Here is a 14,033-nt window from a genome sequence, read left to right on the forward strand (position 1 = left end):
CACTACCAGGGCATCACAACCTTAGCAACCACCCCCGTTCAGCCTACTGAGGAACAACCGATTGAAACTCCGGAATTGACGTCAGTTCACGAGGACGAATGATGTGGCAAAAATGAAAGGGCGAATCGCAAAGAAATAGTTCTTATGCTATTCTATCCGTTATGTCAGTAATTTGCACACATTTCAGTTTCAGCGAATTGTAGCATTGTCCGTTGTTTTTTGTTCTTATTTACTGTTTTAGTATCAACATATAAGGCAGACATGTACAAATGATCACGGTGTATGTCACAATCTTCTTTTAACTAATTGTATCCTTCCGCCACCCTGAGGTCCAGAGCCGTTTCCGGATTGTTTCTCTCCTGAGCTGTTTCCGCCGCCATTGCAGGTTTCAAGAGTTCACTACTGCGGCCACTGATTGTCATTCAGGGGAAAAGCACAAGTAAACATCAACGGGCAAACAGAATAGTTAGCCGAACGACATCTCATATCTAAAAGAGAGTTTCCATCTACTCCTTTTGGACCCTTAACGAGCCGTTCTGTGGCTGTCCGGGTCGGACCTGAGTGAAGAAGCCGTAGTTAGCAATAGGAGATCCAGGAGGAGTGAGAGCTGAGAGGAACCGCCATGGCTCAGATCCTGCCTATCCGCTTCCAGGAGCACCTGCAGGTATGAATGGTGTAATATTTGAAAAATGTACGACCAGAAAACCCCCATTGTAAGAGAACTTAACTGGCTGGTTGAACGCAATAGGCTGAAAATTCTTCGTCCGTTTCGCTATCTCGCTAACTAGCTAGTATCTAGCTAACCACCGCCTAATAGGTATCTTGGCTAACTAGCCTGCTAGCCGACCTTAGCTGACGCTAGTAAGCTTTACGAAAGCCGGTTGAGCGTTTGACATTATTTCACTTCGCTGACTCTGTAGCTAAGTTAATCGTTCGTTTCGGGGAATGTTTGCAAAGATTTTGCATAGCTTCGGTGATTGTAGTGATTGACACAATGTAGCTAGCTAGCTAACTAACCTAGCTAGACTACCCAAAGCGGTTTCCGCACTGTTGTCCGGCTCAAGGCCGGGTTACAGGAACATAAACTAGCTAGCTATGTGAAACCTTGTCATGTTGAATTTGTAGTTAGCACTTTGTAGACGTGCATAAAAATGCGTGAGCTGGATAACATTAATAGTCTGCCTTTTGCCTAGTTTTGTATGAACACCACGCAGCTTCGCTAGCTTTCTAGCTATGTTTTTGCTTGCTTTAGCTTCGAAAAGTAGTGACTGTCTGTCATAATCTAGAGCTTGCTAGCAAGTAGACTGTAGACTGTCAGGTTCACCAGTTCGCCTATTAACGTTACCTGGCGTTTGGTACTTATCTTAGCTGGCTTATTACTATGGAGGTAACGTGGAAGTAACCTTATTCCCACGCAGATCGCGAACCCGAATGACACCGTAGTATTAAAATTGAGTGACGTTTAAAATGTCGTCGTTTGCCACACACCTAGGGGTGAGATTGAAAATGTGTCAGCGGCAGGTGCCGAGAAAGACACGCCTTAGCTTAAGACAGCTTCGATAGCTAGCTAGCTACTTTTGACAGCACTTATCAGTGTTTCGATAGAGCCGTTCGTGTGTATACTCAAAATGTCTTTAATGTTGCAATGTAGCTCATTTTAAATTGAATGATGATGACAAACGGTAGTGAGATCAGAATTCTGGGTAGCCGGAGTGGAATATAAAAACAGTAAGTTACGTGGAACAATCGGCTTGTCAACTACGCGATGACATTTTTATTTTCTCCTAAAATATCCCTAAGAGGAAGCTAAACACGCACGGTGTCCAAGCTTGCGATTTCTCTTTTGATTAACTTACGAACATAAAATAATAAGTACACAAGTCAGGAAGGCCATTTTAGGAGATACATAAGCAAGACGTGATAGCATTTCCTTCAACGGAATGAAGGACACACAGATTGTTGTTGCGGGAAACAAATGAAAATCCACTGACTAACGTATGCATGTTTTAATCTTTGAACTGCCATACCTTGCTGCATAATTTAAAAACGAAAAAAAGAAAAAAACTTGGCAAGGCTCTTCGGGGTACTGGAAATCTTCACCTTTTTATTTCCGTGTATTGTGGGGCATACTATTGAATGAACTTAAGGTTTGCTTTTGGTAGCTAGGGAAGAAGTGACAGTTATTTCATTCATTATTACCTTGAGTTAAAGCTTAGTTCTGTCCACTCTGGGTATTTGGAAATTCATGGATGCTTGTATTCTGAATTCCAACAAGGCATGCTCAGGTTTGGACGTCATCCTGGAGAATTCCGAATTTATATGATGCGGTAGTTTCAGCTACTCTTAATGTGAGAGACTAGACTGGTCACCATGTTACATACACTGTCACCATGTCATAGTGATTCAGTTACGGCTGTCATCCTGAGTGTTAGGTGCTGACTAGTCAATGGTGCGTGAATAATCATTGCAGCTTGTAACTGTCACAAACCTGCCCGTTTCATTGGAAGTTTTCCAGATACGAGCAGACCCGCAAGCTCTTATGAAACACGATTCAACAGGTCTCAATACACGTCTGTCTAGGAAAGCGCAATGCAGTGATGAGTGTTTCGTGAAAATTGAGCATTTTGGCGAAGATCCTGTTATGATATATATTTTAATGAATAGCAATTTAAATTTGAAGTTGCATCTCCTGACTGGAAGTGCATGTCTATGAGAACTGAATTAAGGGAAAAGCAATCGAGGGAATGTCATTATGGATTCATAATGTGTAGTAGTATTTAAATGAGTTAGTTATTGATCTGGAATTATTTTGCATTGAGTCAATAGATTCCTATGCAGTTGCATGTATTATGAATGACATTTTCAGCCATACTGTAAATAATACAATCTGTATGACCATTATATAGATTTTGTTAATAATTTTGCAACTGCTACTGACATCATACATTTACAGCTTCCTGAAATTTATAATTGGATTTTTTATTCTGCTCACTCAGTTTTTCCCATTGATGTTCAGTTCCTATGTTAAGACAAACTACCAGAAATATATTTTCATCTGTGTCTTTCCATTTCACTTTTTAAGCTTTATGTTTTCCTGTTCTGTTTTTTAAGTTGAAGTGGATTCTGTGAAGACTTGGTGTCGAAACACCATTTGTTAGCATTTTCTGTATACACTTAAAATGAATTGACCTTATCTTGGTCATTTCAATCAGTGTTGTTATGTATGAACTGTAGCTTATTGGTAGGAAACGACATAGCCCTGGGCGATAAACTGTGAAAATAATTATTTAATATTTATTGTGGACAATGCCCATAATTTCCGCTGTAAAACATATTGCCGTTCTCTTAGTCTTCTTTTTCTGTGATCATACTACATGAGCGTTCGCAAGCTTTAATAAATCCATGTATGTTTGAAATGGGCTTTGTGGCCTGGCTTTCAGTAGAGTCTGGCCTGAAGTTGCACTTCATTCATGTGGAAAATGAGGAACATAACTTTAAAGTCACAGTTGTACCTTACTCGGTTGCAAATAAATACAGTTATAGGCTGTGTTTAAAGTGCTTTTGGGGTTATTTTATTTTTTTTAACATGGCCGCTACAGAGTGCAAGAGTAGGACTCTGTAATGGCCCTTGTCTTTTGAATTATAGTGTGGAATAAATCGGAGTCTGAATCTTTTTGACGGGTTCTTAATTGCAGACTTGGCATTGTTCTGAGGCAGAAGGGCAAAAAGCAGTTATTGAGCATTTCAAGCGTTCAGATTTCACTTGCCCTATAATTTTGATCTGCAAGGCGGCCTACCCTTTCTCAGTGGACTGTGAGTATTTAAAACAGTAAAAAACTGCATCAAATGTTATTGATGATTGTTGCTCTTTGGAAGTAGGTTAAACTAAAATTATTTGGGGTTGTTCAGAAATTTTATATATTTATTAACCTTCGTCTATACAGGGTAGGTTGACTGAGCATGCCCTGTTAATGCTCCACCTCCCCTCACCCCCCCCCCCCCAGTTACCCTAACCTCCATCTCTTTGGTCAGTGAAATGGATTGTGCCAATTGTCTGGCTTGAGCTGCAGTGCACTGTTCTTACGACGGATTTGCGTAAATATGAGAAGGAAAATAGATTTCTGTTGACGATGTCCTTGCCACAGCAAGGTCATTCTGCTGGATGGATCCCCTAAGGGGCAGACCGTCAGCGTGACTGCATGCGCTGTGCGCGTTTCGTCCTCGTCATTGGGTAAAAGTGAAATCCGCTCTTCGATTGGCTGCAGATGTTGCCTTTTAGCAAGCTTGCTTAGGCTGCCTGTGTGTTTAGCTTGTGACACTTAAAGTCTTGTAATTAATGACAGATCATTTTACTTAAGTGAGTACTGCTCAGTGCTCAGGTTCTCTCTCTTCTCATTGTGACTTGTGTTTCGACCTCCAGCGTTGGCTTGATTTTAGATTTTGCATCTGTCGCTCCTTTAACCCATTGGCATGACAACAGGAATTAAGTGTTTTTTTTTTGGGTTCTCCTGCTGTTCATTTGCTCGTGCTGAACAGGGTAACAGCATAGATTTGAAATTGCTGTCACACAGCAGTCTCAAGATTCGAGCGTCAGTCGTGAGATTCAAGGTTACCTTAGACTGCATTGAGCTGTAGTCAGCCTCTAGGTTCAGCTGCAATCACTTATCGGTGTGCCTGCAGTTTAATAACACAGAAATGTCACTGAGACTCTGTAGCAGGCTGTCAGGTCTTCGTGACCTTCCTGTTAGCGGGCGCTCGCCGCGTAAACTCGTTTTCCCACGCTGCCTCTGGGCCTAATCACGACGCCGTTGCCACCCGCAGCGCAGGTCGGTATCTCATCAGACCCGCCGTGCCTCAGAGGCTGTGTGAAACGCGACGTCACGGAGACGGTCGTGATGTTGGGCCTGCAGCCTCTCCGTGTGAAAGGAGGTTCACGGCGCTACCGCATCTGTGAGTGCTCAAAGTCCTCACCTCTTTTCCTCAGTCATTTCCTCCTGAGCACGTCTCCCACAGAGGACAGGGCTGTGAGCAGAGTTGCCCTGCAAGGGACGGGGCACCTTGATTTGTGCTGGAGTGGCCCTACTGTGCCCTGTATCAGGAACAGGAAGTACCAGGGCTACCTTTTACCATTGTAGCTCTAATACTGTATCGGAGTAGTAATGATGCCTACATCACAGGATCACTGGGTATTGTTGTACTAATCCTAACATGAACATATTGTGATGAGGAAGTGGATGTAGGCGCCTTCCCTGACTCTCAATGGCTCTTCAGAGCTCAGCCCTTTAAAACCGTTAGCTGTGATCTTCTAACAGGGTTCACTTTCGCTTCAGTAATACGGACAGAAAGAACACGGCCTGTTCTCTGTGAAACTCTGCCGGAGACACTGTGAATGGAACTGCTGCAAACAAAGCGATGTGACATATCGCGTGTAAAGCGTGCCAGAGGGGTTTCCTGGCTCACTTTGCAAAAAATCTGCTGCTCTTGCTCCAGGCTAGGGAGAAAAAAAAAAATGTTACATTTTACTTATCCCTGTCATGAAGGACCTGGATTGTGAAAAGTGTCGGGGGGGGGGGGGGGAGAACCACACACTCTGTGTCCCAGATGCGTTGTGCAGGAAAGGTGATTGCAGGCCTGCTGCCACGTCACGTTAGGCCATTGAGCACAATTGACCCGACATCCTGGCCTAAGGTGACAGTGGGTATTTTAGCCTCCCTGTTTGAAATGGAAATGGGAACGTAACTGAATATCTGTGCCCGGAGGCTCGTGTGCGGGCTCTCACACAGGTAGGTAAATACACAGTCCAAAGGGCTGCTAAGGGCAGTATTAGTCTGCAGATAAAGTGGCTAATTGCCTTTATGCTACGCTAACGCTAGCCAAAAGGAAATGAAAGGGAAGAAAAAGGGAACTGCGCTCATGTTACTGAATCAGCCTGCTACCGTGCAAGCTTCTAAATGTCGTCATTGCTTTTCGACCGAAAGCAAATTTTCCCCCCCCACAGTTCCTTGCCGTCTTTAACAATTAAAAACGCATTTGTCAGATTACATCCCATAATTTCCTTCGTTAACCGACCCTGGTCTGAGGAAAGCAACGCTTTCCCAGCGATTTGTTCCGTAATTCATCCATTTTACGGCTGCAATCAACCACAGTGGCGTTTGACATTTTGCTGTCCTGCAGAAATATTGTGCCGCGTCTAAGAATAGGCGCGCGTTTGTAGGGATATGTGACTCCGGTGTGTGCTGCTAAGCCCGCGGAAGGCTGAGTAACCTCACCTGGCCTAATTCACACTGCGCTCATATTGAATGAGCGCGCAGGCTGGTTTACAGTCACTTGGTAAAGATAGGTCAGCATAGCTGATGAACCAATAGGAGCCAGCCTAATTCATCAATTAGTTCCCCCCCCCCCCCCCCACAAAGCGGTGCTTTGTGTTTATATAGGCCTGTGTCTTTGTGTAGACTAACCTGCAGGCTAGGCTAACTCGGCTAGCTCTTTCTACCTGCACCTTTAGGGCTGCCTGGCCGCTGTTCAGCCTTGGCCGCTTTTGTTGGCGTTCACTTTGACAGGCACCTCGCCCCGATTAAAACTGGAAGCCTTTCCACCACGTTGGTGCAGTAACCTTCAATTTGCAGTTTGTTGTGGTGACTTTTTCAGTGTAGTTGTCTTTAAAAAAAAAAAAAAAAAAAAAAAAATCATGTTGCTTTAGTTACGGTCTTGTCGACTGAAAACCTTTATGGTTAGTTGGGAATTTTGATAATGCTGTATTTGCTAAAAAGGAGAGTGGGCAGTCTGCATTCCGTGTGCGTTTCCCCCCCACTTTATTCCGATGGGGGTCACGGTGCAGACAGTGCCGTGGCAGGAAATCGAACCCCCGGCCGTGGTGATTGGTTAATGGGATGAGCTGGCCGCCGAGCAGACTGTGCCGCGCGGTCTCCGGAGGAGGGCGGCTGTACTGCATTCTTGCAACCGTGCTTCACGCAGAACCGCTAAAGCGGCTGAGCTGCGAACTTTCACTTTATAATCCGCTGATTTTTATCATTTTGTCTGTGTGATTGTGTGTGCGTGGGTGTGTGTGTGTGTGGCTGTATGTGTGTGCCTGTGTGTGCAGTGGCTTTGGCTGTGTGTTTGTGTCTGTTTGTGGTTGTGACAGTGTGTCTGTGCGGCTGTGTTTGTGGCTGTGCGTAGTTGAGTCTGTGTGGCTATTTGTGGAGGGGGCGGGGGGTGGGTGGTTTAAAGGGTTTTTTTCAGATTTGTCCCAAAGGTGCACGATTTTTCTGTGCAGTTGCATCTTCCAAAGTGGAAAGCCTTGAAATGCGCTCCGGAGGAATCCGCAGACCGCAGAATTCCGCTTCCTTCCCTTTCTCCCCTCGAAGCCCTGGCAGGGCGCGCTCTTCCCCGGCCCCTCCGTGGGCGCGTGTCACATGCGGTCACATGGTGGCTTTTTCATCCACTCGCACAATGGGCTGCGCTTCCTGTTACGGGCCAGTGCAGCGCGGCCCTGCAGCCTCAGCACTTTCAGTATCCTTCCTCACGCACGGAGCCAGAATAGCGCCGTTCTGCTGACCAAGGGGGCAGCTTCCAAGTAGGGCCGAGGAGGGTTAAAATCGGCGGCGGGTTTCCGTCGGCCGTCTGAAAAACAGTTTTTTTTCCCTCGGGTCGCGATATTGGGGGGGGGGGTGTGAGTGGGGGCTTGCCTCTGCTGTTGGGAATGCCTGACGCTGCAGAAAGGATGCTGGTGGAAGCTCCGCTGTTCCCAGGCTTGTGCGGCGGGCAAAGTGGGGGGCGGGGGTCGGCTTTGCGCATCCTCCTGTGTCACTCCGCCCCCTCGGCGACTGGTCTCGTGTGATGAGCCCGGCATGCGCGTGTGGAGCCCCGCCAACGTAGGTGCGCAGCTCGCGTTAGGAAGTGCGGCTGCTCGGCCACGCCTCCCCCATCACTCACCGTGACGGATGGGACGCGACACCCATGTGAAATGGGCGGAGCCTCTCTCTGCGGTCAGAACCCTTGAGGGGAGGGGAGGGGTGGGGTGGGATACGCGGGGGAGGGGCCTCTGACCGGCGGTCTCCTGCAGCTGCCGCGGCTCGCGCATTGTGCGCGGGGGACAGTGATTTAGGTGCGTCACCGCGGCGTGTCACGCCAAAGGCCAGCAAAGGCTACCGAGTTCCCCCATAAATAAGGCCCTCCCCGCCCTCCCCTCCCCGGCCTGCCCTCTTAAAGGGCCTCTGTTCAGCCGATGGGCGTCTGAGCACCGCTGCTGCTAGCCTGGCTCCATGCCTGCACGCTGCCCTGCTGCTTCAGAATGCGCGGCTAAGCGCTTTGAGACGATTGTTTATTGTCGAGGCCGAGAGGACAATCGGGCTGGGCTCCACAATGGCTGCACAGTATAATTCTCAAACTTTTTAGACCAAAAAAAAAAAACTCACAAAGATGGGGGAAATTTTCATTTGTGTGTGGAATTTTTGATAAGTAAAAAAAAAAAAAAAAAACGTTCTGCCATCAGAGACTAATGACTTGCTTGAAAGAGTTTTGCCCATTTCTACAGAATTGTCATCATTTCCAGCGGATGGGTATGTTGAGCCATATTCGGACGTGACCTTTTGAACTTGACCTGCTGCAGAAGGGCTTTTGGTGTATTCACCAATCACTCTTTTGGCAGGAAGCAGGCTTGCGAGACGCAACAGAAATTTGCAAGAGACGAGGAAGCTAATTTACATGAGATTGCTGTGATGGATGATTATGCAAACAATATTATTTTGCTTACCTCAGACTGGGAATCATATGTATGTACAATCAAAACATTTATGTTTCCATATTTGCCTACAGCACTGGTTCTGAAACTTTCACTGTCTTCCTGGGGCCCATGAAATCCACATACTAGCATAGCCTAGTGGATTGCGGACTCATTCCGTGGCCCACCTCGTACACTCCCCCGCGACCCGTTTTTGGGTCCCGACCCATGGTTTCAGAAACTTTGGCCTACAGTGGTCCCCGCTCGTCCAAATGAGACTTTTGTTTGTTTTGAAACCCCCCCCCCCCCTCTCAGTTTAATACAGTGATGTCATTGAGAGAGGCTGCTGCGCGTTCGGGCGATGCGATTGGCCGACGCGAGCGGGAAGGAATGCGGAGCACGTGCCGTTCGCCCAGCTGGATTGGCTGCGGAGCGTTACGAGGGGCTCCGTGAACCCCGTCTGGGTGACGGCTGGGCCGCACGGGGTGAGAAGGCCCCACTGCAGTTAACGATTTAATTAGACCCTGCTTTATTTAGAGGCTTAAAGCTCGCTTCCCTTCTCCCTGCCTCTCTTCTTCCTTTATAGTGCTGTTGTAATTCGTTTTCCATATTTATAATCTGAGAAGGCAAATGAGTGCTGTATGGTTCAGTACGGGTAGGTTTTATTTTTTAAGGCTCGTGCTCTTATTTTCGTATTTTGAGACCGTGGTCAGCGTGGAGTTCAGCCCAGCCGAGCTCAGGAATGAATCACGTTCGCCTCTGAGCAATTCCAACAGCGTCATAAGTTTCAGGATTAATTAGTGGATATTGCCTTTATATGCTGCTGGTTGCCCCCTGGCAACTTAAAATGAGGTCAGAGATTCCCCAGCCAGTAGAAAATCCTTAGACTGCGAACGTATTGAACGTGATGTCATCAGCACCTTGGCAGATGAGAGTTAACTGCTGGAGAAGTCAGGGATGATTGGTGCCATTTTTCCTTGCTGTGGTGGCAAAACTGTAATTGACAGCAGTTCAAAATGGCTGTTTTCTGCTAATTGGTACAGATCTTCATATTAATATTTCTCACTTTACATTTGACAGTGGAAAAACAAGTATGGATGTTTAAATAGCTGAAAAATAATTTTAAACGCTATGCTTGTGGTAAATATTATGACTTTAATTTGACTCTTTTTAAAGGATGGTAATGAAGTTTGGTATGTAAATTCATGGTAGCGTTTCTGAATCTAGTTAGTAATTCAATTGCCTCTGTAGAGCCATTTTTCATTTTTGAAAAGGGCAAATTACTTTTGGCAAATAAAGGCCATTTCCATTTTTCATCAAATCATTTTACATTTTTATTTTTGTTGTTTATCGGAAGGTCTGAAAACCTCAACAAAAACATGCTCTGTAATAAATTCCAAATGACATAATGGATCAGTGCTGTCCTGCTGGCCAGTGGAACTATAAACCTTCCAGTTGTGTGCAAATTATTGTATGTTACAGCTAAACTGATGCACAGGAGAGCATCACTACGTAACTTAACATTAATGGGGTTCTCTTGCCAGGCACAGTACAGTGTTAATCTGTAGAATTTAAATTAAAAAAAAAACATTGTAAACGTTGGCTTGTACGCAAGTATTTACAACACACTATGACCTCGCATGCCTTATCACTTAAAAAAAATACAAATTACAAGCCCCCAAAGAAATTAAACCCTCTTTTGTTTGAGCAACTTGACCTTGAAGGGTAATGTGATCTTCTTATCAGATTATGACATCCCTCTCCAGGGCAGAAGCCTGGCTGGGTTTTCCTGGTGATGTGATTTGTATTACATCACGGGGGTCTAACTGAATTCTCAGGAGGCCGTGGTGTCTGCTGGTTTTTGTAGTTTCTTTTCAATCAGCTTCCAGTTGAGGCCTTGAGAACCAGATGTATGGATTCTTTAGCCAGTCAGTGACTTAAATTAACCACTGGTGCTGAGAACACCCTGAAAACCAGCAGATTCTGCAGCCCTCCTGTGTATTACATGAACCACTTGATTCTGTAGTGAAATTAGTGTGATTTTACAGTTTTTTCCTGAAATGTTGAATTTTGTATTAAAATCTTTTTTTTTTTCCTCCAAAATTTGAGATCATTGAAAAATCGTGGGATTTGCTTCTGACAGACTGTTGTCTTATTACAGTCAGCACAAGTGCTGCTACCTATAGGTTGTATATTATTGAACGTTTGAATCTGGGCAATGTCATTAGCTGACAGTGACTCCTGATTGCCTTTGGCCTGCACTGCTAGGATTCCTCAGCTTAATGCCGTAGGAGCCCCTGCTAGCAGCTCACCAATCACCTGCAGCTACCCGTCCCTCAGTGAGGCATGTGCCTCAGCTCTGATTGGTCCTCACTTTCCAGCTACAGTATGTGCAGCATGTAATGTTGGAAAATAGTTCTGGGTTGTAGATGAGTGCACCAGAGTCGCGTACATGGTTTAGCTGCAGTACTCCCTGGGCGTGTGTGTTTAGGTGGTGCGAGAGCTGGATGTTATTGGCAGTTCCACGCATGAGAAGAAGGGGGGTAATCTGATGAAGAGGCCCCAGAGGCCATGTTACAAGCATGTGCTACTAAGTGAAGCATGAAGTCCTGTATTCATTTTTTGACAGTTAGTGAGAGTTATCATCAGATTGGTAGCAGACAGCATGCTAGCTGGATTTTGACTTGAGGACAATGAATTCTTGACATAGGCAGCACGTGGCTTTGTGTCCGTTGATGACAGAGATCAGATATATAAAGGAAGGACTACGTGGGATTGGCATGCTTTAAAGAGACGGCAGACCGAATCTCGAAGACGCCCACGCCCACACCCACACAGCCACTCTCGAAACGCGCACAATGGTGAGAGCGTGCGGAAAGAATCCGGGCTGGGCCCGGGCGGGGCGGCCTTCTCTATTGACTGATAAAAGGTGCGGACTCTTCCGTTGAGCCTTTCCTGGAAGCGCCGCGTGTGTCTGCCGATTAGAATCCTCGCTGGGGAGCGTGGGTAAACCCGAAGGGGGGGGGGGGGGGGGGTTAGAGCGTGCGCTGACCAGCCTCTGACCCCCCCACCCTTCCCGCCGCACTGCCTGCTCAATTATCTGTGTGAGGCAGGGGGGCTCCCAACACCTGCCAATGCTGAGCACACACCGCTTCACGGGAACAAAAGCCCATCTCTTTTGTCCTTTCAGGCATGTCCTATATATCATACCACTATAGGGTGTCATATAATGTTCTCCTTAGCCAACTGAACCTGTTCTCCTGGAGCACTTAAAGTCAATATTTCCCCTTTCCTCTCTCAGCTTTACCATTACAGAGGCCGTCCAACCCTTTTACAACCGTTTGAGAAAGATGGTATTTGTGCACTTCTGGTCATATTGGGCAAAGGTTAATATTTAATGTTTTTTAAATATGGCTATAAATAGTTAATTGTTAAGCACGCCAGATAGGGTTACTGTTTAATGCTTAGGACGTAGTTAGAGTGGAACAGCTTTATTAGTTGTGAGGTTCAGTAGGGACGTTGTGTGAAGAACTGCTTGAGCATGCATAAAAGATTTTGCTTCAGTTCACAAGTACTGCATTTCTGAAGCCTGTCACAGTGTTTTTTTTCTTTCCAGTTACCAATTAAGCTAATAAAACCACGTGCAGACTTGTTTTCAAGACTATACGTTAAAGCTTCTAAGGCACAATTAGCTTTTAACTAGCAATATAGCAAGCAAGCGAATTTCTGATTCGAACAATTGAGTCGTTGGCTAACCTGATAGCTTTTCACAAATGGGCCTAGCTGATGGGGACGACGCGCGTCATCTTGAGACGGCCGGGCAGATGGCCAACCCCGGAAAGTCACGTTTATTAGGAAAAGAGCCATTACTCGTACCCTCGTAGGATATAGCCACGCTGGTGCTATTTTGAGCGGGTGTGTGTGGGCGCGGTGGGCTATCCAGCCGTAACAATAGCCTGTGTTCCCGGTCCTCTCCGGCACAGCCGTAATTAGCAGGCCTTCCCTGTGTTCCCCAGGAGGAGGTGCACAGCTTGTGCGCCGGGTGCTGCTAGCCCGTGTGTATAAACGCTGGTGACTAACGCCTTGCCCACAGAGCCTACTCTGCATGTCCTGCAGTCCTCCACCCGTCCTGAAAATGAAATCCCCGGGGGTGTGATTAATTACCTTTGCTGGGTTTTTTTTTAACAAAAACGCTGCAGGGCCACCGATTGGCCAAAGAGTCTGCGCACCTTGTTGTTTGAACTGGATGCTGACAGAAGGGAAATTACAAAATACCAGCAGAAACTGCACCCCTCCAGGACTGGAGTTTGACACCCCTGTAATGATGCCCGTTACAGTGAAACCTGACCTCAAACAGGAATTATTTGCATAACATCGCGGTGCTTTTCACGTAGAACTGACTCGTTTCTGAGTCCTGTCGCAAGAAAAGGTTCAGCTTAGCACGTTGCCAAACCCCCCCTCCCCCCTCCCCACCCGAGGTAGATTCAGGTGGCCCGTTATTCCAGCCAGCCGAGCGGAAAGGGATGAAGGCATCGCGTTCCTTTCAGCGCGAGCCCCGCTGTGCCCGGCGGAGGACCCGCGCCTCCGAAGCAGCTGGCGTCGGGGCGCTAATCCGCGGGCCGGCTCTCGCTCGCCGTGGGGCTCCGCTCCTCCTCTGCTCCCCCCCGAAACGGGCACGTTCTCCTGCGCCGCTGACATGAACCCTAATTCACAAGTGACCTCGTTACCCGCGCCGCACCGATAGCTGGTAAATTAGCGCTGAGCCCGTTGTGTTTTCAGTCCCTCTGCACCCCGTTGCCGATAGCTGTGCGCTCCGCATCCGTTTGTTTTGTGGGAACGGGGGAAAGTCAGGATATGTAAAGCACCGCGATGTTATGCAAATAATTCCTGTTTGAGGTCCAGTTTCACTGTAACAGGCATTATTACAGCGGTGTCAGACTCCAGTGCTGGAGGGTCGCAGTCTCTGCTGGTTTTTGTCATTTGTTTTTTGAGCAGCAGCTAGTTCAGGCCTCAGAAACAAGGTACGCAGACTCTTTGGCCAATCAGTGTCCCTGCAGGATGTCAGTTAGAGATGCCTGCTTTAGTGTGAGTATTTATGCTCAGCCGTGTCCCAGTCTGACTCCGCCATGTTTGGATTTTCCTGGAAAAGAAATTCCACTGGGACGGAAATAAAATTAATTACACTGAAATCCGTGTGAATTCATATCCTTCATTGAACCTGCTCGCTCAAACTACCCCCTTCCGTCAGTGCTACTGTTCGTACTTGATTAAAGCTGTTGTTTAGTCGTTAGTGTGGCCTCCGTGCTGAGTG

General features: G+C 46.7%; 1 protein-coding gene across 4 annotated transcripts in view; it reads left to right on the forward strand.

Moving 5' to 3' along the window:
* Positions 1 to 334: 334 nt before the first annotated feature.
* cltca (clathrin, heavy chain a (Hc)) overlaps positions 335 to 14,033 on the forward strand; it is a 43,890-nt gene continuing 30,191 nt past the window's right edge. For 2 of the 4 annotated variants that reach the window (XM_035433136.1, XM_035433137.1), the window contains exon 1: positions 335 to 664. In XM_035433136.1, the coding sequence (XP_035289027.1) occupies positions 623 to 664 (42 nt within the window). In that variant the 5' untranslated portion in view covers positions 335 to 622. The remainder of the gene's footprint in view (positions 665 to 14,033) is intronic. The other 2 variants (XM_035433138.1, XM_035433139.1) reach the window with 1 other exon arrangement.

This window comes from Anguilla anguilla, chromosome 9 (assembly GCF_013347855.1).
Source record: "Anguilla anguilla isolate fAngAng1 chromosome 9, fAngAng1.pri, whole genome shotgun sequence".
NCBI lineage: Eukaryota > Metazoa > Chordata > Actinopteri > Anguilliformes > Anguillidae > Anguilla > Anguilla anguilla.